This window comes from Thermobia domestica, chromosome 2 (assembly GCF_964235325.1).
Source record: "Thermobia domestica chromosome 2, izTheDome1.hap1.1, whole genome shotgun sequence".
NCBI lineage: Eukaryota > Metazoa > Arthropoda > Insecta > Zygentoma > Lepismatidae > Thermobia > Thermobia domestica.
In genome coordinates, this window is record NC_137455.1 from 309,667,744 (window position 1) to 309,691,426 (window position 23,683).

A 23,683-nucleotide genomic window follows, 5' to 3' on the forward strand; every position below is an offset into this window, starting at 1 on the left:
AACATTTGATTTATATGCTCATGATTCACTTAGCTTATCTTTTTTTTACTTAAAAAAACTATAGACAAACTTACGTTGGGCTTAACTGCGAAACAGCAGTTTTTCAGTGCAGGGCAAGCGTTGAAAAGTTTAATCACTACATGATTATTCACAGCCAACTGAAAAATAGTATAAAATGTGTTATGTAATACGCCTGAATAGAAACCCAATTAGAAACTCTTTGTAATTTTTTGATTATACAGTACTTAATCGTTTTCGAAACATCAATATTAGTACTTTCTTTTCAGCATCACCTACTGTAAATAATAAGTAGAAAGTAATTTAAATTCCTAATTTTAAACTTGAACTTCATGTTATTTTGAACAATGAAAATTAATTCATAATTTCTACGTCAGCAGGATATAGCAATTCATTGACAAAAATGCAGTAATTCAATGTTGTTCCATTCTATCTGAGCACCATTAATATATATATATATATATATATAATGGATAGTTTTGATTTCATTTGAGCAATTTGTGAAAATGAATTTAACGAAATTCTATAGTTGTGAAAAATGGTGTTCATTCTATTCGTGAAGTTAGTGTGCAAAGTAAAGACAATGTGCATGAAAAGTTTCGGGGAAAGAGTATTATTAAAATCATCAAGACTTGCAGAAAACAATACAGAAGACCATCCAGTATTCAGGCAGCCCTTAGAAAATTGCAAGATATTCAACCCTTGGTGTAACCCTGAGAGACCATAAGGGCACTTTGGATTTGAAAAACGTGTTGGTTTATTTGCGGAAAATTACTGACAGACAGCTCTAAAATTCCAAAACAATATAGGAAAGAGGTTCATGAAGTCAGTACAATACTTTTTTTTTTTTTTTTTTTTTTTTTTTAAATATACAAAAGTGCAATACTAGGAGTGATGTATAGGGAGAAACTGTAAAAGCCAGACTGTTAAGTACTTTTGCTCTAGAAGTAGCAGAAGCACGCTACCACAGTTGTTACGTAGAATTTACTAAGGCTTATCCCCTTGAAACGCAAAGAGGTAGGCCGAAAACAAAATTAGCCGTTGCGTTTCCTAAGCCATGCGATTACGTAAAAAATAATGATGAGTGTTAATATACAACAAAAGAGTTTCAAAATATTATGAAAACAATATCTGGTGAGCATGATGTTTATTCTCACAAACATTTGAAAAAAAAAAAAAAAAAAAAAAACTTGTCGAATATTTTAAAGAAAAAAATAACGATCTCAAATGTTCCTGGGAGAAAAAAATGTACTGTGTCTGTTAAACAATGTTCATAAAATTGGGGACCAGCGGTATAAAAACAGAGTTCTTGACCCTGAAGCCGAACGAAAGAGAATCGTTTTAGATGCGGCTTCTATCATAAGGGAAGATATACAGAAAATGAGCTATGACTTTAATAACTATCCTAATTTGGATGCAGTTAAATCAGGTGGCAAAAACTTTATTCCAAAAAGTCTTGAGATCTTTACATCTCAAGTTACAAAAAAGAAAACTTTAAGTGAGTTACAAAAAGTTGGAAGGAAATGTGTTGTTATAAATCACTACCTTGTACCTGCCGTAAGACCTAGATTATCTCTGTCACCCGTATAGACAAGCTTTGCTCTAAGCCTACATCGATTGTACGGTTCAAAACACCTATAAATATGTCATCAATGGGATTGTGTGTGCATCTTACCATGAAGTCACAACCTACCTAGCATCCCTCATTAACACCGGCTCCCCAGATATTCATTCAGACGGATTTCTACAGCATGTTTTTGATATTGCTGCTATAAATGTACGAACTATTGATGGTAAAGGCACTTTTCATGCTATGGAAGGAATTCAGTGTATCACATCCGGCACCCGTGTCAAGACTCAGACCACAATGAAGAGAATTCCAGTTGGATCTTTTTTTTAGCACTGCAACGATTCGGGAGTACTCATATCCAATGAAAAGGAGAAATACCAGTGTTTCTTCAATGGTCATTGAGGACTTAAGTGATCTTCAAAATGTAAGATCTCTTACGATCTCTCAATCCTCACAATTCCTATTTTCCTTCAATCTTATATCGCTTGATGAATTAAAGTCGCAACCACGATGGAGTGGATTTATGATTGGCATAATGCAAAATTCGGAAGTGTGTTTAATGCGAAATTCGGAAGTGTGTTCAATCACGTATATTATGGCTGTACCATTCATCAATCTCGACCCTAGTAAAATTTCAACAATCTACACAACATTACATTTTGCAGCTGACCAAAGCAGAAAACAAAACCAAACCTGTGTGGTAACTTTTGACCAGCCATTATTTCTAAAAGTAATGGACATAGTAGCTACCGCTAGTCAAACACTGATATTTCGAAGATAGTCGTACGATTAGGTGGTTTTCACTTATTAATGTCCATTATGGGAGCTGTTGGAAAAATAATGGAAGGAGGTAGTCTAGACCACCTCTGGAGCACCGTATATAGCAAATCAACTGTTAATCACATGATAAATGGCCGTATATATGACAGATGTGTTCGCGCCGCTCTAGTAAATGTTGCCACAGAGCAGATTCCTGATCATCTAGAGTGTTTAGAAAAAATATTTCGGAAGAAACTCCAACTACAGATGCATCAAAGGATCCTACATTTTTAGAAGTACCTACACAAGTTGATAGTTGTCGAAGTCGTATTGAAAATACAAGTAGAACAGCTAGATTGTGGATAAACCTGCTGAAAACCATAGACTTAACTCTACAATTCGTTTATTCTGAAAGAACTGGAGATTGGAGCATGTATTTAAATTCCACAACTCAAATACTTCCGTATTTTTATGCAGCAGGACATTTGCCGTATGCAAAATCAGCTCATATTTATGTACAGGAAATGGCTAAGATTTCTGAAACACTTTCTGCAAGAGAATATGAATTATATACTATAAAAGATTTTTTACTGTTAAGAGAACACAAAGACACTTTGCAGGTACATGAACAGATATGTGCATAAATCAATGCCTTATGCAACCTATGAAGTCTGTTGGAGAGCTTACACACGGAAGAGGAATTACAGAAAGCACTTTTTCTAATTGGGTTCTGGGCACATTTTTCTTAAAAATTAATGAAGCCCTAGAGAAGTTCTTAGATATATTTCTCACATACAGTGAACAACATGCTGAGTTACGAGAATGAAGAAAATTTGGAGACCAAACAGATTTAGAAAAAATCACCTTGTGGCTTAGACAACATAATCCTTTTAATGAAAGATCTGGAAAACTTGTTTCTTTATCATCTGGTTTCATCAGTGATGTCAGTGAACTATGACCAAGCATATCAACTAGGATGAGCTGCTATGAAAAGAATAATCGGACATACATTTGGAGAACTGAAATTAAAAAGGAAGGATATTGTAAGGATCCTCACATCACGACAAAAGCTCTACCGAAATCATCACAATATGCTCAAAACTCAGCTTGGATACAACTCTGTCAAAAGGTTTAGTAGTGTTTCGTCCCGAGGCAAAATCCGTAGCATTTTGTCCCGATGTAGTAGTATTTCGTCCCAATGCAAATCCGTGGCAGTTCGTCTCGAGCTATTTTTATTGATTAGTAAACAGGCTACTGAGTAGAGTTATGTCTCAATGACACACAGGTGATGACTCATATCGATCAACCGGTAATATATAGCAAATAAGAAAGTACAAGGCTCTATTAGGATGTTTGCTGCCTTAGCCTTTTCGAAGCCAGCAGAAGTGGAGGAAGGAAAAGGATGGCTACATATCCATAGTACCACAGAAGACCACGAAAAACTGACTGAATTTTTCGACTACTTTGCTGACCAGTGGTTCGAAAATCCACAAATATCAGTTGACATGTGGAACTGCTATCATAGACGACACCGAACAAAACACTGTAGAAAATTGGAACCATCGCATAAACTCAGTTGTGGATAAAGCACACCTCCGAGTGAAAAATTTGGCTGTATTCTTGAAAAAAGAAGCAGAACGTTCAGATGCGAAGATTATTAAAATGGAATTGAATTTAAAAGAGGTGAAAAGGACGAAAAAGTATATTTTGGTGGACGACAGAATTGTAAGAGCAACTGAATCACTGGAAAAGTCAGGAGACATCGGGAAGTTTTTAAGAAATGTCTCTTACATAATCGACATCGATTAAAGAGAAAGGAAAGCCATTAGGATTGACATATGAAAATACTGGAAGAAGCTATTGATAGTAAAGAATATTCTAATACAATTTAATAAGTGACAAAGCACTGGCTGCAATTTTATTTTTGGGAAAGCCGTTAGGACTGATAGATGAAAATATTCGACAAAGTTATTGATAGTGAGGAATATTTCAATATCATTTAGTAAGTGACAAAAGGCTGGCTGCAATTTCATTTTTGGGACTAGACCTTAAGTTTCAAGGCCGCGTGCGGTAATTCCGTGGAATTTTGTTTATAAAATTAAAAAAAAAAAAGTCCATTCATTAATCGCGCGGGTTCATGGCGTCATGGCGACCACATCTCTTCAGCATTGTTCTGAAATTGGTATCAACACTGACAGAGAGCATCTCACATGTCCCTGATCATGATGAAGAGTATCAACGACAATCCGATGCAGATGATCCATCTAGTACTTCGAATTTGCCTTCTCAAGGTAAATGTACTTTTGTTTACATGAAACTATGCAGGGTACTTACAAGAAAGCAGGTAACATATAGGTAATCTTTTAACTGATAACTTACCGGCCCATATCTGCAAAAAAAACTAGCCTACCCTAAAATAACGTAACCAGTTCCAAGAATACCGATTAAGTTATGTTGGGTTAAGTTAAGATATAGTAACAGATATGAGCCAGTAGGTCACTAGTTAGAAAATTACCCATTTATTCAATATACCATTCAATTGTTAGAAATAGAAAACACCTTTCAAAAATGTGCCGTTGTTGATTTCTTCATTGCAATACTCATTGGAAAATGTTCACAACAAATTTTGTAAAATACTTGTACTTCAAAAAGAATTGTTCAAGATCGATTCCTGAAATATGTACATTTGAATTTCCCCAAGAGAGAATTTAGTTTTGTACAGCAAGTATAATGTTTTTATTATTGTTAGGTTAGGTTATGCTTTGTATGGAATTGCGATCTTTAAGCTTTATGGAATAGATAACACCTATTTTAAAAAAAAAAAAAAAACGTACTATTGTTGATGTCTTTGCTTGATTACTGAGATGAATCAGTCATAAACTTCTTTCAAATACGGGAATGAAGGAAGTGTAAATACAGGATTTCGAATACAGTTCCTTGAATTGTTTGTAATGAGCTTATATGGAAAAAGTTTGGTGAGCTCATCTGAAACAAATGTATTTTTAAAATATTGAAGCAAATTTCATTTAGGTTTACGATTTCTTCAAAGCGGACATTTTAAAAGGTTTGCGAAGAAAGGCCTTGTGAGAAATATCTAATTTGAAAAGTTGTATGTTACATATTGCATATAATAAATAGATGACATAAAAATGTGTTATTTATTTAGGTCTTCGTGAAGAATGTTTTTAAGAAGTTAGACTCGTACGAGCTCACAAAATTTCTTTCGTATACCTAACTTCATTAGAAACATTTTCATGACCTTCAGCATGGAACTAATATATTTCAATTCTTTACAGACAGAAATAGGGATGCTACATCAGACCCTAGTCAAAACATCAGAAGTCAAAGCAATGACGCAGAGTATGGGGATGTAAACAATGGAATGCTTTCGCAGCAATCGACTACTATTCCAGACCAACCAAGTATTTGCAAGGAGGGAAGAAAACAACCTACAATGAAAAGGAAAAGACAGGATGAAGAAGCTGCCTCGCAGGCAATACATACTACTGTGTCGCGTGCTGATGATCTTCATGCTGAGCGCATGTCATACCTAAAAAAGGAACATGAAGCAAAGATGGATCTCATTCAAAGAGAGAGAGAGAAATGAAGCAAGAAGAACATGAAGCACATATGGAACTACACAGGGCTAACAATGAAATGAAGAAAATAGAGCACAGAATGAGTATGAACATTCTAAATATTCAGTATCTAAATGAATGCAATGCTGCTTGTCTTGACACAAATTTGCTTCAGTTTCAGGTTGAAATTGAATTACAGAACCTGTTAGAAGTTCCAGTGCAGCAATACCAGCAGCTGTAAACTTGTGTGTTATTATCCAGTAGAGTTTGATGTCACTTCTGTGTTTACATTGTAGCGTTATTTGTTTTTTATTTCTAACAAGATCTTGAATCACATTTCTTTCAAGTATAAAATGTTTTGTTGCCATTATATACCATTATTTGTTTCGGTTCCGCTTAGACAATTTTCTCTATATCTCGTACCGGTACTATTTATTTCTTTTGGGAATAAACATAAATAAAGTTGCTGCATATTTGGCATATGTCTCCTGATTTCAGGTTAGGTACAGTTAGCTTTGTTTTGCTTTAAACCTACTTATGATACATAACATTTTGGCACTTGTACTTAAGAAAAATGTCGGATTATGTTATCATACTGGAAGACATAAAGTGGAGTTTTACCGCATATTTTATTACTCTTTTTGACGTTGTACATGGAAAATGATATACCTAGGTACAAATGTATAAGACACTACAGATTCGACGGTTTGTTTGTTATTGTTGGAAGACGTTTTAAAAGAACAGAAGAAAACGTCACACAGTTAATAGGTGTAGTATAAGTTACGAAAAATGATTCTGCACGAACGCCCTTCGGAAATTGTTACCAGCCTGGTTGTCTTGAATAATGACATCTACCTCTTCATGGAATACAGGATCAATTTCTTCACCTCCATAATTCTCACCATTCAAGAAACCAAAGTTATACAGCACAGCACATGCCACAATCACTGTTGCACATTTTCTTGGACCAAAGCGCCTCCCACGTTGCAGTATTTGGAAGAGTTTCTTTAGTACTCCATTTGTTCGTTCTACCACGTTTCTTGCTTTCCTGTGAGCACGGTTATATCTTTCTTCTGCAGCGTTTTGAGGATCTGGAATAGGCGTTAACATGTAGCTTGTACAAGCATAACCACCGTCAGCTATTAATAATCCAGGAAGGGTTCTTTCTTCGGCTATGACTCTTAGGGAACAGTTCCTCCAAACTGTTGAATCATGGGTGGAGCCAGACCAACGTTCAACGATATTTAATATTTTCATATTAGAATCACAAATTAGCTGTGTATTGATATTATGTACCCCTTTCCTGTTTCTGTACAACTCTGCAGTTGGACCAGAGGGTGACAGAATTAGAATATGCGTGCAATCAATTGCTCCAATTGCACCAGGGAATTGTGACTCCCCATAGAACTTCAGTTTCACTGCAGGCACTTCTGTTCCTGCAGGCATTTTTATGAACTGGGGCCTTCTTCTAGCTATAATTTCAACTACACTGTGAAATATTTTTCCTGCAGTTGTGCGATGCACATTTACCAAATCACCAACTCGTTGAAAAGTGCCTGTGCGGAGAATGCGTAATGTAATCAATACCTGTAAATCTGCGGAGCAGTCACGCTTACGTACTGGTTTGTGTAGATCTTCTTCAATCAAATGCATTAATGCTCGGAAAGTTTCTTTGGTATGGCCAAAACGATCTCCAAATTCTTCATTACTGCAGACTGCTAAATAATCTACTCTGCCACGTATTGCATAATTTCTTTTGTGTGGGTGGTTCTCAATAACATCACCCACGTAATCGATGTGGTCTATTTCGTCCAGGTTGATTACAGGAAATTATTCCGTCTGAAAAAACACTCCTATTAGTAGGATAAACTTCCCCCAGTAAAGTGCTAGGTAGTTAAACCTTGGGTTTTTTCACTGTAGACCAAATATCTCCATTTTTAAAAACCCAGAAATATTTAACTCTCCAGACGAAAAACCACTGATGTTTTGCTGGTGTTTTTCTTGGCACATACAAGCCAAATCTCACCAACTTTAAAAACCTAAATGAGAAAACCCAGGGGATTTGAAAACCACTAAGCAAATCTCCCCGCCCTTAGTCTGTAAGTACGGGTATACTCTCCTCTCTCTCCTTGGTTTCTCCAAGTACAAGTATACTTTAGGCACACACTAACTCCCACTCCCACCTCAAAGTGCTTCAATTTCTACACAGATTACGCCTCCCCACACAAGAACACCAGATCACCAAAATTATTATGTTCGACAATATTCTTGGGTTCATTTCGCCATCCAACATCTCGCCAGATAAGTGTACATCTAAATTAATTACTCAAACAGAATCTGCTCTCATCGGGAAGAGAACGCGACCCCATTTCTCCTTAGTCCAATCTGATGTTCTTGGCACTAACACAAACGGTGCCAACGAAGTGCAGGTACCAACGGAATACAACTTAATGGCTGTCAGATAAAGACACCACCCCATGTAATCGATGTGCCACTGAGGAGCTTGAAATTGGGCAACTTGCAGCCCTCTTAGATGTGTTTGAAATTGTACTCGCTGTTTGACATCAGTCTTTTTTTACTCTGCTTCACAATGTAGTAATCGTCCTCTACATAGTAGTTTTCAATGTAGTTGATCATAGTCGACCACCACCTCTTCTTTGCACAGTATTCCCTGTGGTTCGGAATGCTTCTCATGCAAGTGAATAATACTACAGGCAATGCCGAAATCATAGGCCACACTTGTCACACTTCGTCCGTCTTCCACATTCCTCTTCCCCGTGTGAAGTCACACAAATGTTGTGTCCGGGCCATGATATAACAGCTCTCCTGACACACATTATCTCATCCCTTTCATTCCTACCTTCAGGCTGTGCACGTCTTCTTCCCTGTGTATGTCTGGGAGATCTCTAGCAACATGCTGCAAAGCTTTCATTAATTTCCATCGACTACTCAATATTTTATGTTACTTTATGTACCTCGTCCTTAAGTTTTACACATCAGTATATATAAAGAAATGAAATGTTTCAATTTAACGTCCCTGGATTACGCCCTTTAGGCTAGGAAAGATGGATCATTAAAGCAAGCGAATAATGATGGAAAGAGACGGGAGGAAATGGGAGTTCCCCGAGGAAACTCACAGGCGCGATGTTGTCCACCACAAACTTACGTGGTTGGGGAACCAGAGATGCCACACACTAGAGGAAAACGTTCTACCACTGAGCCACCGTGCCCTCTGCCAGTATATATCTTTTACAGGGATGGATATAAGTAGGTATAACGTTGCTTATTAGTGGATATAGTTGAATAATAAATGGATTGAAATGACTATTTTGATCATACATTATGACTACAGGAAAATTTGATTTCACTGTTTCCAGCATTGCTGTTTGTCTTTTATTTACTAATTGTTATATTTTTATTGTTTACTAGTTATTATTTTTTTTATTTCAGTTTGTTGTGAAGCCGATGCCTGGGAACTTAACTACAAACAACGAATCTACATTTTGGAAAATTACTGTAAGACTGAAACTGTTAATGAGTTAGAAAAGAAAGGAGTGAAGAAATTATCACCTCCTACATCGGGGCTGACAATTTACAGATCACGTGACAAATCTAAAATGACCGAGTCCGTCGGTAAAGTCCCGAAGAGTGGCTGACCATTCGTCGTTACAGAAAATGTTACTTGTTCAGACAGACGTTTGTTCAACCCCCCCAAAATCAAATGTTAGACCATCTATAGAACTAAGCATTGCACGCAGTTTTTGACGTGCTTGATGTGACATCTATTTTTGAAATTGTATATCGACCAAGACTGATGTATGGTCTAGTAGAGAATGATTCAGATCGTCGTTTACAATTTTTTAGTGTGTTGTTGAATGCAGAGCACATAAGTTGTAGAATTTTTCGAAAAATCGTGCTAACGCTATAAACTGTCAGGTGCTATAAAAAGGCATAATTGTGTAAGAAACAGTTGAATCAATCCGGCATACTGGTCTGTCGCGTAAAGAAATCATTGGACCTACCATTCTCAACATAAGTGTAGACCAGCACGTGTATTTCAACATCTTTAGGATTGAAGTATTATCAATCTATTTGAACACGATGATGACTTATTTCAAACACAATTTGGGAATCTGCTGACTACGCACGAATTATGCGAGACTTTCTACACGAAGAATTTTCAAACAAATGGATAGCGCAACGAGGGTCAACTGAAGAAATTCGAAGATCTCGAGATCTTACCCCTATGGACTTCTTCTCTGAGGTATTGTTGAAGATAAGGCATTTGCAAGAAGGCTATGAATTGTTGATGAAATGACTCAGTTCATAAGAGACGCATGTCAAGGAATTGCCACAACTTCCCAGCTACACGTGGAGTCACCGCAGTACACGGTCGCTTTGTACTATCTTTATTAAGTGAACAAAATGCTGGAATGTTGTGGTGTTTGTGTCAATTAATTATATTCTTAATGGTCGTTGACCTCAATGCAAATTTATTTTCCCAGCACTGTTTTTGAATCAGTCACGGAAAACGTGGAAACGTACTACAATGTAGCCTTGGTAAAATTAGTTCACCTTGGGAGTCATGATGTACGCACCACACACATGCTAACTTGGCGCAATAGTAAAGTCCTTTGGTTTTCTCCTGCTGTTTGTATTATTCAGATCTGTCGGATTCTGTGAGTACGGGTGAAGGTTTAAAATCGGACACATATAGACTAATCAACCTTCTGTAATATTACTTAATGTCGCCTGGTTATTATTTTGATGTACGTGACTTTTGGATCACCCGTTATATTCGATCTTAATAGATGGAAAAATACAGAACTAACGCAAGCTTAAGTGTTTGGATTAATTCTTCAAAATTTAACAAACTTAAAATTATTAAGAACCTCATTTTATAATTCACGTCTCAAAAATATTACGAAACTAGCAGAAATAGTACTTTACGTGGATTTCAGAAATTTCTACGTTATACATCTTCTTAAGTCAACTGCTTTTGCCGTTCTTGATTCGCTCTCTCCTTTCGCAAACGAATTTTCCTTTGACGGTCTAATTCCAATCTCCACCGGCGTTCTTCTTCAGTTTCATTTGCCCTTTGACGTCTCTTTCGTTCTCTGTCTTCAGCTAATCGTTTCTTTCGTTGGTCCTCAGTCTCCAATCTCCTCCTTCTATTTACACATTCCCGATTCCTTCGTCGGCGTTCCTCTTGTTTTACTGAGATAACTTGCTCCCTTCCTGTTAAAAATAAGAATTCATTTACATAAAATACTGAATAAAACTCAGTTAAGAAAAAAATGTCATGCATGGTAACACAAACTGAACTGCTAACATAAAATAATGCAATTATATTACGGAGTCAGGTAATCCAAAACAGTGCAGTTAATACTAGAACAGACACAGTAAGACTACATATAAAAATTGAATATATTAACTTCACACATTCTCATATTGAATACGGTCATCATGTGACGTATTTCGAATAAATACAAACGAAGACACAAGGAACTGAATTTTTTTCAAAGGACTTTATTTCGAAAAAGTGGTTTAGGTAAGTATCACATCGAATCGTGTACATGGTTTTCAATAGACAAGATGATCATAATGTCTTTACAGTAATTTGGTATCTCAAACCATTCGCGAAAATATATATAAAAAGTAAGTTTGTCATTTTGCTTGAAATGGCTATTTGTGGGAAATTCTTAAAACATTTTTTAATTTACTTTGCTTCTGTAACATTACAACAATACTTTTTGGTACGTGCTTTACAACAATACTTTTTCAATAAGTTCTTGGGATTACATAATTTTAAGCAATGTTGCAAACCTTAACAGTTTATCAAATTGCTGTAAACGACATTGTAATCTTCACATCCATTAATAGCCATATATGCAATTGGATGAAGTATTTATCCAGTTTCTCGAAATAAAGGCTTTTGAAAGAAAAAATAATTAAATTTTCAATCTTTTGTAACTGTTCATATCATATGACATCCGTCATATCATGATCGTAGTATTAGATTTTTAAGTTACTTGGATGTGCATTGGCCCGTCTGTTCATTTGCGTTATTACTGCTGTAGAGCCCACCAAAATGTGCATGTTTGTAACACTAGCATCCTTAGTTTGCAACACTGAATAATAAATATAAGACCGTAAGTTTCGTTTAAAATGTGAATTTGAAATGTGCAATGACCTGACGCAGTGCTATTTGAGAAAAATACAATTCTTTATGTTGGATTAATAACACTGTTAACCTTGTGGTATCACAGAGTATGTCAAACGTCTCCCTACTCATGTATATATGGTACAACATTTAAGTGTTCTTTGTATATTAGTTTAAAAGTTACAAAGACGTATTAACAAAAATGGTCCACTATATATATATATATATATATATATATATATACAGGGTGACCCATTTTAATCTTTCCATGGAAATATCTCAAAAACGGTTGAATATAAATGAACCAAACAAATGCCACTCAGGGTCGCCCTTCATGGGGGCCTGGGGTCCAACTTTAAAATTTTAAATGAGAACATGGGGCGAGTGATACCTCGTTCGATAGGTCTTTAAAGACTAAAACGCGTTGTCGCAAAAGATTTTTCATATCGGTCATCGTATTCAAAATAGCCGACAAGATATGTTGCCTGTATCACACAAAACATCCAGTACCACTAATATGAAAACGGTTGAACATAAATGAACCAAACAAAAACTCAAATAGAAAATGTCATGGGGCACATCGATTGGTATTGTCGCGGTGACTACCAGAGCCACCTTCATGAGAGCCCAGGGCGAAACTTCAAAATTGTAAATGGAAAAATAGGGTGAGTGGATACCTTGTTCAACATAACTTTAAAAGCTATAAAGAGCGCTGTTGCAAAAGGTTGTTCATAGGCTCACCGTTTCAAAATGACCACCGACACATGGTACCTGTATCAGATAAAACGTTCAGTACCACTAATATGAAAAAGGTTAAAGATAAATGAACAGAACAGAAAATCGAATAGGAAATCACAGACGGTATTTATCATTCCAAGGCTCGAGAATGTTACAACAGAGGAAAAGATTATTAGAGTGAAAGTGCCATAATGCAAAGGAGGAAATATAACTCCTAGAAAATTATTGCCCCAACCTCCCTCCGTAAGTGGATGAAGCGGGAAGGAACGGTAAAACTGCAAATGAGAATCTTAGTTTTTGCAAATTGTATCTACGAAACAAAGTTATCTGAAATGTGTTTTTATAATAGATAGGTGTCTCTGTAATGGGACAAAGTACGTAAAATTCTTGTTAAATAATACCTTCTATTTTGATTGCAGGCAATGATTTGATGCAAAAATGAATCAACTGAAATTTGAGACAAATTTGTTAAAGAATGCAATTTTAGAACAATGTGTACAAACGTTGGTTTTGTTCAACAGTCGTCTGCACGATATTGGTTTGATTCTTTTCCTTCTGTCTTCTTGCATGTGATAGAATATGAGCTTCACTGAAATGTTGTCCAGTTACATTCTGAATAACTTTCAGCGGTAATTTCAGTTGTGATCCTCAGTAACGAAACGGTACATACTGATGTAGATGCCTCTCAAACATCTTTCACAAATTGCAATAAATTATCAGGAGCGAAAGGGCGGGCAAAATGTCTGCAAGTTCCAAAAATGTATTATTAATACCTTTGGTTTTCATTTCAGTTGCTTCTTTTTTCCCCATCCAATCACACTTTGCAATACAAATGAGTGTTAAACTTGAATTTCACCTTATTTTTATTCATTACAGTACCAGTCACTTGTACAAACAAGTGTTTTAGAAAACCATACCTATTGCAAGTAAAAGTGGGGTTCTCATTTTAAATTTTACCATTCATTCCCGCTTCTTGCATTTACGGAGGGAAGTCGAAAAGATATTTTTAAAAGAATTACATTTTTTTCTTTTGCATTATGTCAATTATACTTTAATAATCTTTTTCTCCGTTGCATTATTCTCGATCTGTGGAATGATAAATATCCTCTGTGATTTTCTATACGAATTTTATTCTGTTCATTTATCTCCAACTGTTTTCATATTAGTGATACTGGACATATTATCTGATACAAGCACCATGACTTGGCGGCTACATAAGTATTTTGAAAACGGTGACCCATATAAAAAATATTTTGCCACTAAGTTGGGCCCTGGGCCCCCATGAAACTCGACCCTGTGGACACCATGAAAACGTTATTTGACGCGCCCAATGGCATTTTCCTGTTTCACTTTTTGACTGTTCATTTATCTCCAACCGTTTTCATATTTGTGGTACTGGACGTTTTATCTGATACAGGCACCGTGTCTTGGCGGCCATCTTGAATACGGTAACCGATATGAAAAATCTTTTGCCCCAAAGCTTTTTAGTTTTTAAATATCTATCGAACAATGTATCACTCGCCCCATGTTTCCATTTAAAATTTTAAAGTTTGGGCTCTGGGCTCCTTGAAGGGCGGCCCTGGGAGGCACCGCGACAACACCATTCGGTATGCCCCATGGCATTTCGTATTTGAGTTTTTGTTTGGTTCATTTATGTCCAACCGTTTTTGAGATATTTCCGTGGAAAGATTAAAATGGGCCACCCTGTATATAGGAGTGGGCATAAGTAAGTATACAGTTATTTATTAGCGAATACAATTTATTAGGTGAACTGAGATGACTATTTTCACTATATATTTATGGCTACAGGATATTTTGTTTTCGCACTTTTCAGCTTTGCTCAGTTTGTCTTTTATTTACTAATTGTTATTTTTTTATTGTTTACTAATTATTTATTTTTTATTTGAGTTTGTTGTGACGCGATGCCTGGCAACTACAGAACAACGAATCTGGATTAGGAAAATTACTGTAAAACAGAAATCGTTAATGAGTTAAAAAAAAAAAAAAGTGAAGAATTTAACACATTTCCTATATCGGGACTGACAATTACAGATCACGTGACAAATTTTAAGCGACAAGGTCCGTCGGTAATGTTCCGAACAGTGGTCGATCAATCTATGTTACAACCACAGAAAATTGAACGTTACTTCCTCAGGTGTTTGTTCAAAGCTCCCCAAAAATCAAGAGGTGGATTATCTACAAAACTAAGCATCGCACGCAGCTTTTGCGTCACTTGATATTATGTCTATTTTTGAAATTGTATTGACCAAGACTGATGCATAGTCTATTAAAGGATGATTCAAATCGTTGCTTACATTTATCCAGTGTTGTTGAAAGAAGAGCATGCAGGTGATGGAATTTTTCGAAAAATTGTGTGGAGCATGCAGGTGATGGAATTTTTCGAAAAATTGTGTGGTTTGACAAATCATACTATAAACTGTTGAGTACTGTAAATAGCCATAACTGTGACTATTACTCAACAGAAAATCCCGCTTAACAAGTAAGCAACAGTTGAATCAGCCCGGCAATACTGTCGGATTGGTCTGTTGTGTAAAATAATCATTGGACTTATCATTTTCAACATAAGTGTAGACCAACACGCGTATCTCAAGACTCTTGCGGATTGGAATATTATAAATTCATTTGAACACGATGAAGACTTTTATTTCCAACACGATTTGGGAGTCTGCTCTGCTGACTACGCACGAATTGTATGAGACTTTCTACACGAAGAATTTCCAAATAAGTGGATGGAGATATGAAGGTTAATTAAGTGACTTCGAAGATCTCGAGATCATGCCCCTATGGACTTCTTTTCTGAAGTGTTGTTGAAGATAAGGCATTTACATAAGGCTATGTATTGTTGGTGCAATGATTCAGTTCATAAGAAATCCATGGCAAGAAATTGATCCGAATAAAGAACTGTGCAGTTCAGTGCGGTTGAGTCTCAAATGTAGACTACAAGAGTATGTAAATTCTGAAGCCAAACAATTTGTATATTTAAGAGATTCAGAGTAATGTTCATCGTTACGTGTTTCGCTATAAAGGTATACTATAGTGGAAGTTTTTTCTTCAAAAGAATGTCCATTTCACATCACTGTAAAGCTATTTAAGATCAACCTTATGTACACGAAGATGGTTATCAAAATGGAGATGTTACCCCTGGGCTGCTGGCGGTAGTGTATTAAATCAAACTACGTACTATGTGAGAAGCAGAAGAACGAAGTGTGTAGTGAACTGAGCAAACGGTTATAGTGTAAAATGGAAGACTTCTCTGATTTCTAAAGAGTACAAATTCTTGGCAGTCGGTTATTTCGTGAGAGTGTGACAAAATTCGCTCTGTGTTGGATGTGTTGTACGAGACAGTGTCACGGTGATGACGGCCTCGGCAAATCCACATTGGCGAAAAGCAACAATTGTCGAAAGAAAATTCTTAGTGACACATCCCGTCCAGCACTAAAGCGGATTGTCTCTCAGAACTGTGCAATTGCGGTGCAGGTAACGGAGCAACTCAAGCAGTATCTCGCACAGTCTACGTCGAAAATCACATTCCGTCGCGAGTTACATAAAATGGACATACGGGGTGCATATCTGCCAATTTCGAACTTTGAGCATACGATAGTGGTATCCTGTAATCATCTTGTTGGCCAAGCATATGTATGGCGCTACGATTCACAATATTTGGTTGAATCATGAGACACAAGGGAATGTATTTCTCTGTGTGTGCTAAACATACTGGAATGCCTTCATGGTTTATGCGTTTGGAAGCAATTTGGATTCTGTGAAATGAATCATTTATTTTACCTTTGTAGTCCCCTCTTCGGTTCTCGGTATATGTGAAAAGCAAATTTAACCAAAATGTCTGTGAAAAAGCTCAGACTGGTAGAAGAATTCGATCTGCCGCGAAATTATTCATATTTTATCATTGACATTATGAAAGATGCTAATACCATTACCTATAATGATAAATAATACATTAATTTGCATTTTTATCTGCTGCAATATACCATAAGTAATAGTGATTATTTAATTCCTGTGAGTTTTTAATATTTTTAGAAGTCCCGAAATTTATTTTTGCAAGTAAGCCCATATAGTTATAGTTATACCACTGCTACAGATGATCATGAATTAAATTATATAAATAGCGAACTATATTCGATATTAATTGCTGAAAAAAACTATTGAACTAACGTATATACTTCGTAATGAAAACTTAGATGTTTGAATGGATTCTTCAAAATTTAGTTTCCAAAAAATATTAAGATACTTGCAGAAATCGTACTTCACACGCACTTCAGAAGTCAGGTTACAAGTCTTGCGTCAACTGCTTTAGGCGTTCTTCGTACGCTCTCCGCTTTCGCAAACGAAATTGCCTTTGACGTTGTAATTCCAGTCTCAACCGGCGTTCTTCTTCAGTTTCATTTGCCCTCCGACGCCTCTTTCGTTCTCTGTCTTCAGCCAATCGCTTCCTTCTTTGCTCCTCAGGATCCAATTTCTTTCTTCTATTTACACACTTCCGATTTCTTCGTGCACGTTCTTCCCGTTTTGCTGCAATAACCTGCACCCTTGCTGTTAAAAAATAAGAATTCACTCACATAAAATACTGAATAAAATTGCGGAATAAAACACTGAAGTTCTTCTTTTCTTTTCTTTCTTTCTTTCTTTCTTTTATTTATTTATTTATGGCTCAAAAAAGAAATGTCAAGAGTGATAGCACAGACTGCACTGCTAACTTAAATAACGTAATCATTTTAAGGTGTCAGGAAACCTGAAATATTTCAGTTATTGCTACATCATATATTACGTACGCAGTAAGTAAGAATACGTATACAAATCGAATATAGTAACTTCACTCTCATGACACGATCAGGAATTTTAATTGTCATTCTACTTACACGTTTATGTAATTCCTGAATGTCACTTGTACTTCCGAGATTTCGACTCTGCCCTGGAGTCTGGTCACGGAGGATACAAACAGAAGAAAGAAAAATAAAGACATTAAAGAAAATAAAAGGAACGGAATAACTGGGGCACAGCAGTGCTGGAGCACTTCGTTCAAAATAAAGATACATCAAATGATGGAAACGGAGGGGTTATATGGCGGGGTTAATTTGTGCATTCTTTTGTTAATCGGTGTCGATTCTTTTGTTCACCTGCCAATTCATGTTGGTACTTTTATTGTTATGCCAATGTTGTATTAACTATCTGTTATACGATTCAATAGACCTGAAACCGAAATCAGTGACGCGAAATGGGTGGAACTTCCTATCTCTCCCAACTGACAACAGCTCTACAGAAGATTTTCACGCAGCATGTCTCCGTACACCTTTGAAGATCTGTGCGAAGAAACACGTTAGGAATGCTTAATCGGAAAGTTTAGTGTTAGGTCTGTCGAAACATTTAAAACAAACTTAACACAGGATACAAGATTCAAAAATTTTACTGTGGGTTGCAAATGAAGTACAAAGACTCGATTTTAAAAATCTGTTCATTAAAAAAAATAAAATAAAATAAATCATACATGAGTTGGCAACCTTCCAGCAAGAACCTTGAAGAAAAGAATGCGCAAATTAACCCCACCATATTGCAACCCACGTCTCCATTATTTGCTTGGATCATTGTTTAGGACAAAGTACTTCAGCACTTCTCTACCTTGGTAAGTCCATTTTTTAAAAATTTTCCTGATGTTTTTATTTATTTATTTATTTTTTCTCCTGTGTCTATCCTCCGCGACCAAGCCTCCAGGCAAGAGTCGCTAGCTCGGAAGTACAAGTAGTATTCAGAAATCGCAAAAACATGTAAGTAAAACCTAATATATTTTATTTCCTTTCTGGGGATAGCAATCATTCATACGTCTTTTTTATTTTCGCCGGGTTAATTGTTCTTATTGTTGGTTGCTCTGAGATGTTAAACTGAAAGATTTCATTTCATTTTCATTTTATTGCACTTGCTAGCGTACGTACATACTGAATATTCGTTGTTATTGAGCGCTGGTGTTGTATAAGAACCTACGCCATTTTTATTTTTTAGCACACTGGCATATATGGATTTTTTTTTTTTTTTTTTTTTTTGTTTGCTTGTCGTGAATGAATTTGATTTTTTATTATGTAATTTTATTGATTTCTTTTTCAAATCTAGTTAAATCACCTTTTTCAAAAGAAATTTACGTGTATATATAGAGGATATCTTTAATGTAACAAACGTCGGGAGGTGATTCCTGACACCGAGATAAGCAAAAATATGTATTTGAACATATAGCACATTGGCAGAGTTAGCGAGGGCGGAAAGCGTGCGAGCAGTACGTTCGAAGCGGTAGATATCGAAAATCAATAAGCTTAGAGATGGCGGTCTAGAAAGTCTACAGGCGACGCTGGTGTTCAATATGTAGTTGCTCAGTTCACACACACGGGTGGCGCTTGCGTTCAAGACGCTACAGTATAGGAATCTGGTCATCGCGCTGCGAGTGCTGAATAGGACAAGTCACTGTGCTCGACTAAATCATGATGCGTTATTCAAACCGCGGACAGGCCGACATGCTATTCATGTAAGATCGCGCAGATGACAAGGAGCGTGCGGCAGCACGACTCTATCAGGAGCGTTTTCCTCATAGACGCCAACCTTCATAAGGATTTTGCAGCAATTTATCATCGCGTGTGTGAAACAGAACCATACTAGCTGCCCATATAGATGCTGGTCGACCCCGTCGTGTACAGTAAAATCGCTGGAACCGTCCCCAGGCGGCTACAAAAGAAGCGGAACACAATTGAAGGAAACCGCGTGTTTCTTTGTTACATGGGAGGGAAAATTCAACATGTCCTTCCAGTTGAGGGTGGCCTGCCAGTTAACCTGCTAAAAAAGAAAGCGATGTTACAATTTTCACCCTCTTGCTTACTGATTCTTCAGTAATCTTCGCAGAAAGACAGATTTATCTAGTTTTTTCGTTACTTTTGTTTTCATTGCATCCTCCGCCTTCCGTCTCCTTTAGCTTGAAGAGCATAATTGTGGCACGTTAAACTGAAATATTTCATTTAATTTGAATTCGTTGTAATGAAGAGAAAAAAAGAAATCAATCATTAGTTTCATGATATGTGCTTATATTACTCTTAAATATAGCATATTGTTAATATTGTGTAACTTCCATACGATAGCGCTTGTACGAACCAAACATATGAAGTGGTTCGCCCCTGTCCTTCCCCCCGCCCACAAGGCATTGCCGCAAAAGCCCGATGAGAAAAAAATACAATCTTTCTTTGCCAATCCCAGAAATCCGTCCTTGACCGCCCCTGTCCATATTATTATACTGAATTCCTTTAATGATTGTTGTGTTATTATTATTATTATTATTATTATTATTATTATTATTATTATTATTTATTATTATTATTATATAATGTATCATTATTATATAATGATAATAAAAGTTTAACGATGGCAACAACGTATTACTTCGACACCGAACAAGTGCCGTTTATGGCTTATTTGGAGTGTTATTTATGAGGGCGGTTAGGGTAAATTTTCTGCTTGAGTACAAAGGAAGCCGGTTGGGGACCAATAGAGCGTCTCGACTATACGAACACCTGTTACGGACGAACGTGTTAGAGGCTGCGGACAATGAGCTAGGTACGAATACGAGGGAATTTAGCCGTAAAATCCATGTTAGTCATGTGACTGTGTGCCGTGCGTGACATGAAAAAGCCTTATACTCATACTACCTGCAAGGGATATAACGACTGACAGAAGCAGATTTTCAACCACATAAAGCATTCTGCCAGTGGTTCATTCAACAGACCACTACCACCATGCTGTTTCAGGCATCAGTACTGTTCACTGACGAGGCCACGTTTGGAAGGGATGGAATCGTCAACATGCACAACATACACACGTGGCAGAAGCACTTTCCCAGCTACGGTTCTCACTCATCATCAACACCAATTTGGACTCAATGTATGATGTGGTATTGTCCATAATCAACTGATCAGCCCACATATGTTACCCCGAAGATTGAATGGAGCACAGCATTTAACCTTCCTATAGGATATACTGGCCGAATACTGGAAAATGTTCCCCTAGCGATTTGTTGCAACATGTGATAATGCATGATTGGGCTCCCGCGTACTTCAGCGTGAATGTTCGCCGGTAGTTGAACAACAACTTCCCAAGACGGATCGTGCGTGGCGGTCCAGTGCATTGGCCTGCCCGGTCTCAGGACCTCAATCCAAAGGATTTTTATCTATGGTGACACATGAAAAGTTGGTGTATGCTACTTCTGGCAACGATATCAACAATTTGGAACAGCGTATCCATAACGCCTGTACAAATGTTTGCAATGAGTGAGGTATCTTCGAACGGGTTCGCCAATCCATGACCCGGCTTTGTCATGCATGCACTGTTGTCCATAGCGGACAATTTGAACATCTCCTGTGATGTGCCCGACGAACGTACGTCTGTGTCTCTTTGCACGTCGATATGTACTGCTTAGAACTTACTGTTCCCACGCTTTCGGTTCTCGCGAACTGTGCCAATATGCTATATGTTTATAGAACTTTTTTTTCTTATCTCGGTGTCAGAAATCGTTTCCTGACCTTTGTGACATTATTAAGTTACACCCTGTACAAATTAAATATAAGCAAATTTGAAGTTGATTATTAAATTTTAACATTTTATATCACAAAAATTAATTTTCACGGGTTACGGGACATTTAAATAGATTTGAATCAGTAAAGTATCAAACCATTAAAAGTAAATAGAGAAACAACTAAAGACTTCGGTGCAAGAAGGGGACAACTCCAATTTTACATTTGGTGCAGGACGCAAGCAAAACATTGTTAAAAATCAATTTATTATATTTTTGCCTCCACTTCTTGTAAAGAAAGGTTTTACTCCTGTAATAATACTTTTCTGTACAAAAAGTTTGTAAGCTAAAGTAAAATACATTTATTTTTAACAATGTTTTGCCCCAGTCCTGAATCAAATGTAAAATTGGAGCTGTCCCTTTTTCCACCGAAATCTTTAATTACTTATATTGATCAACAAGAAATATATAATTTTTGTACAATAATAAATGAATGATTTAAGCTTTAAAATAGTTACTGTGGCTAGGCATTACAGAAACTTCATAAAATTACATGTTCGAAAATGTTAGCGATTATTTTTATAGAGAAAAAATATAATTTTCTCAGATTCAAGCTGTGCAACCTGTTTCCTTAACTTTTCGTTACTCGCGCTGTTAAAAAACAAAACAAACACACGCACACAAAAGTGACACAATATAAATGATCTTTACGAACTATTGCTTTAGCTTAGTCACCTCAAGTGCTTCCACTCCCTACCGCATCCCAAAGATCATTGAAGTTGTGCAATACAGAGCTGCAAGTGCACTGCAACAAGCAATTATTGTCATATTTTTCTTTCTTTCTTTGTAAACAGTGATAAACAGTATGATAACAGTGGTAACTATTTACTTATATAGATTTAGAATTTCCACGGCGCGATCGGTTGAGTTATGTGTTATTATTTATCATGCTTCTTGGATCTTGATGGAATACAAAAATGACTTCACAACGTAGGAAGAGATATACAGTTTGCATTTAAGCTACGAATCACTTATTCAACGTTTCTTACAGGGAACGTAATTGGATATCACATGCACTAAAGGCATGTGCGTCAGACATTAAACTAACAAAGACGGCAGGCTTCTGTTCGAAAGTAGATTTTCTTTTTTAAATATACTGTTATTAATGCCACGTGAATATATCATAAGGATACGAACTGACGTATGTTTGCAATAACTTGTATGTGTAGCTCTTTATTTACAGCGCCCAATATTTAATGTTCTAATAACTTAATTGATTCAGTGTTCTTGACACCTACCCTGTGATTTTCCCAAACTGCTGAGGAAAGTGCCAGCGAACACACAAAAAATTCAGTTAATGGTACATCTAATTTTAAACACAGTAAGTAAAAGAACTCGTATAAAAGTCGAATGTATTACTTTATTTCTAGGAGTAGGCATCGTTCATATCGTGTGTGTATATATATAAGGATGAAACATAAATCTTGCAATTTTTCCACAACCCAAACACCAAACGCATGTATACGCTGTGATCGACTATAGTATAAGGTTAAACTGGCTCAAGATGTAAAGTGGGAAATGAACTACTTACCACGCAGACCCCCACTTCCACAGTATCTTCAGTTAGTTTTTACTGGCATTGACGATGAATTTTCAACAACGTCTAATACGTGAACCGTACGTTTTCCACTAAGACTCCGCTTCAGCCATACCACCCAAGAATGGCTGGCTGGCAATTTTAATGACCATGTTACTCCCAACATACAGCCCCTCAGCTCCTCAGATGTTAACCCAATAGACTATGAATGATGAAATGTTGTCAAGAAGAACTACAATTAGCATCCACACAACATCCTTGTGAATATCAGGGCAACTGTTGTGGATGCAATGGCAAATATTCTAAAGGCCCATCTTATTACTGTCTGCACGCGGTTTCGACACCATACAGAGGCTGTTACTGCGAGTGCTCACGGTTTCATTGATTTATGTCGTTCACTGTGGATGTAATCATCTGTATGGCACGTTTAAAGGTAATAAATGTTCTCACTCCAGTGTTTGTTCCTTATTGCCTGCAGACGTAACTTTGCTCTCAAATATCTGTCACACCCTGTACTTTATATTAATTCTTTATATTAAACGAAAACTTACAATCCCACATTTATCATTCAGTGTTACATACTAAGGATGCTATAATATCACAAACTTCAACATTTTAAAGGCCATCACAAGTGAGGTGGATGGGACTATTCATATCCAAAATACTTAGGACTTAATATTACGATCAT

The 23,683-nt window shown here is 36.6% G+C and overlaps 1 protein-coding gene across 7 annotated transcripts in view; it reads right to left on the minus strand.

Moving 5' to 3' along the window:
* LOC145678611 (uncharacterized) overlaps positions 1 to 23,683 on the minus strand; it is a 150,217-nt gene that overhangs the window by 83,656 nt on the left and 42,878 nt on the right. For 3 of the 7 annotated variants that reach the window (XR_014130414.1, XM_081748962.1, XM_081748964.1), the window contains exon 5: positions 10,876 to 11,163. Coding sequence is in view for 6 of the 7 variants with exons in the window: in XM_081748962.1 (XP_081605088.1) it covers positions 10,910 to 11,163 (254 nt within the window). In the remaining variant the exon portion in view is untranslated. Of the gene's footprint in view, positions 1 to 74; positions 159 to 10,663; positions 11,164 to 17,123; positions 17,396 to 23,683 lie in introns of those variants that run through there. The other 4 variants (XM_081748965.1, XM_081748960.1, XM_081748963.1 and 1 more) reach the window with 3 other exon arrangements.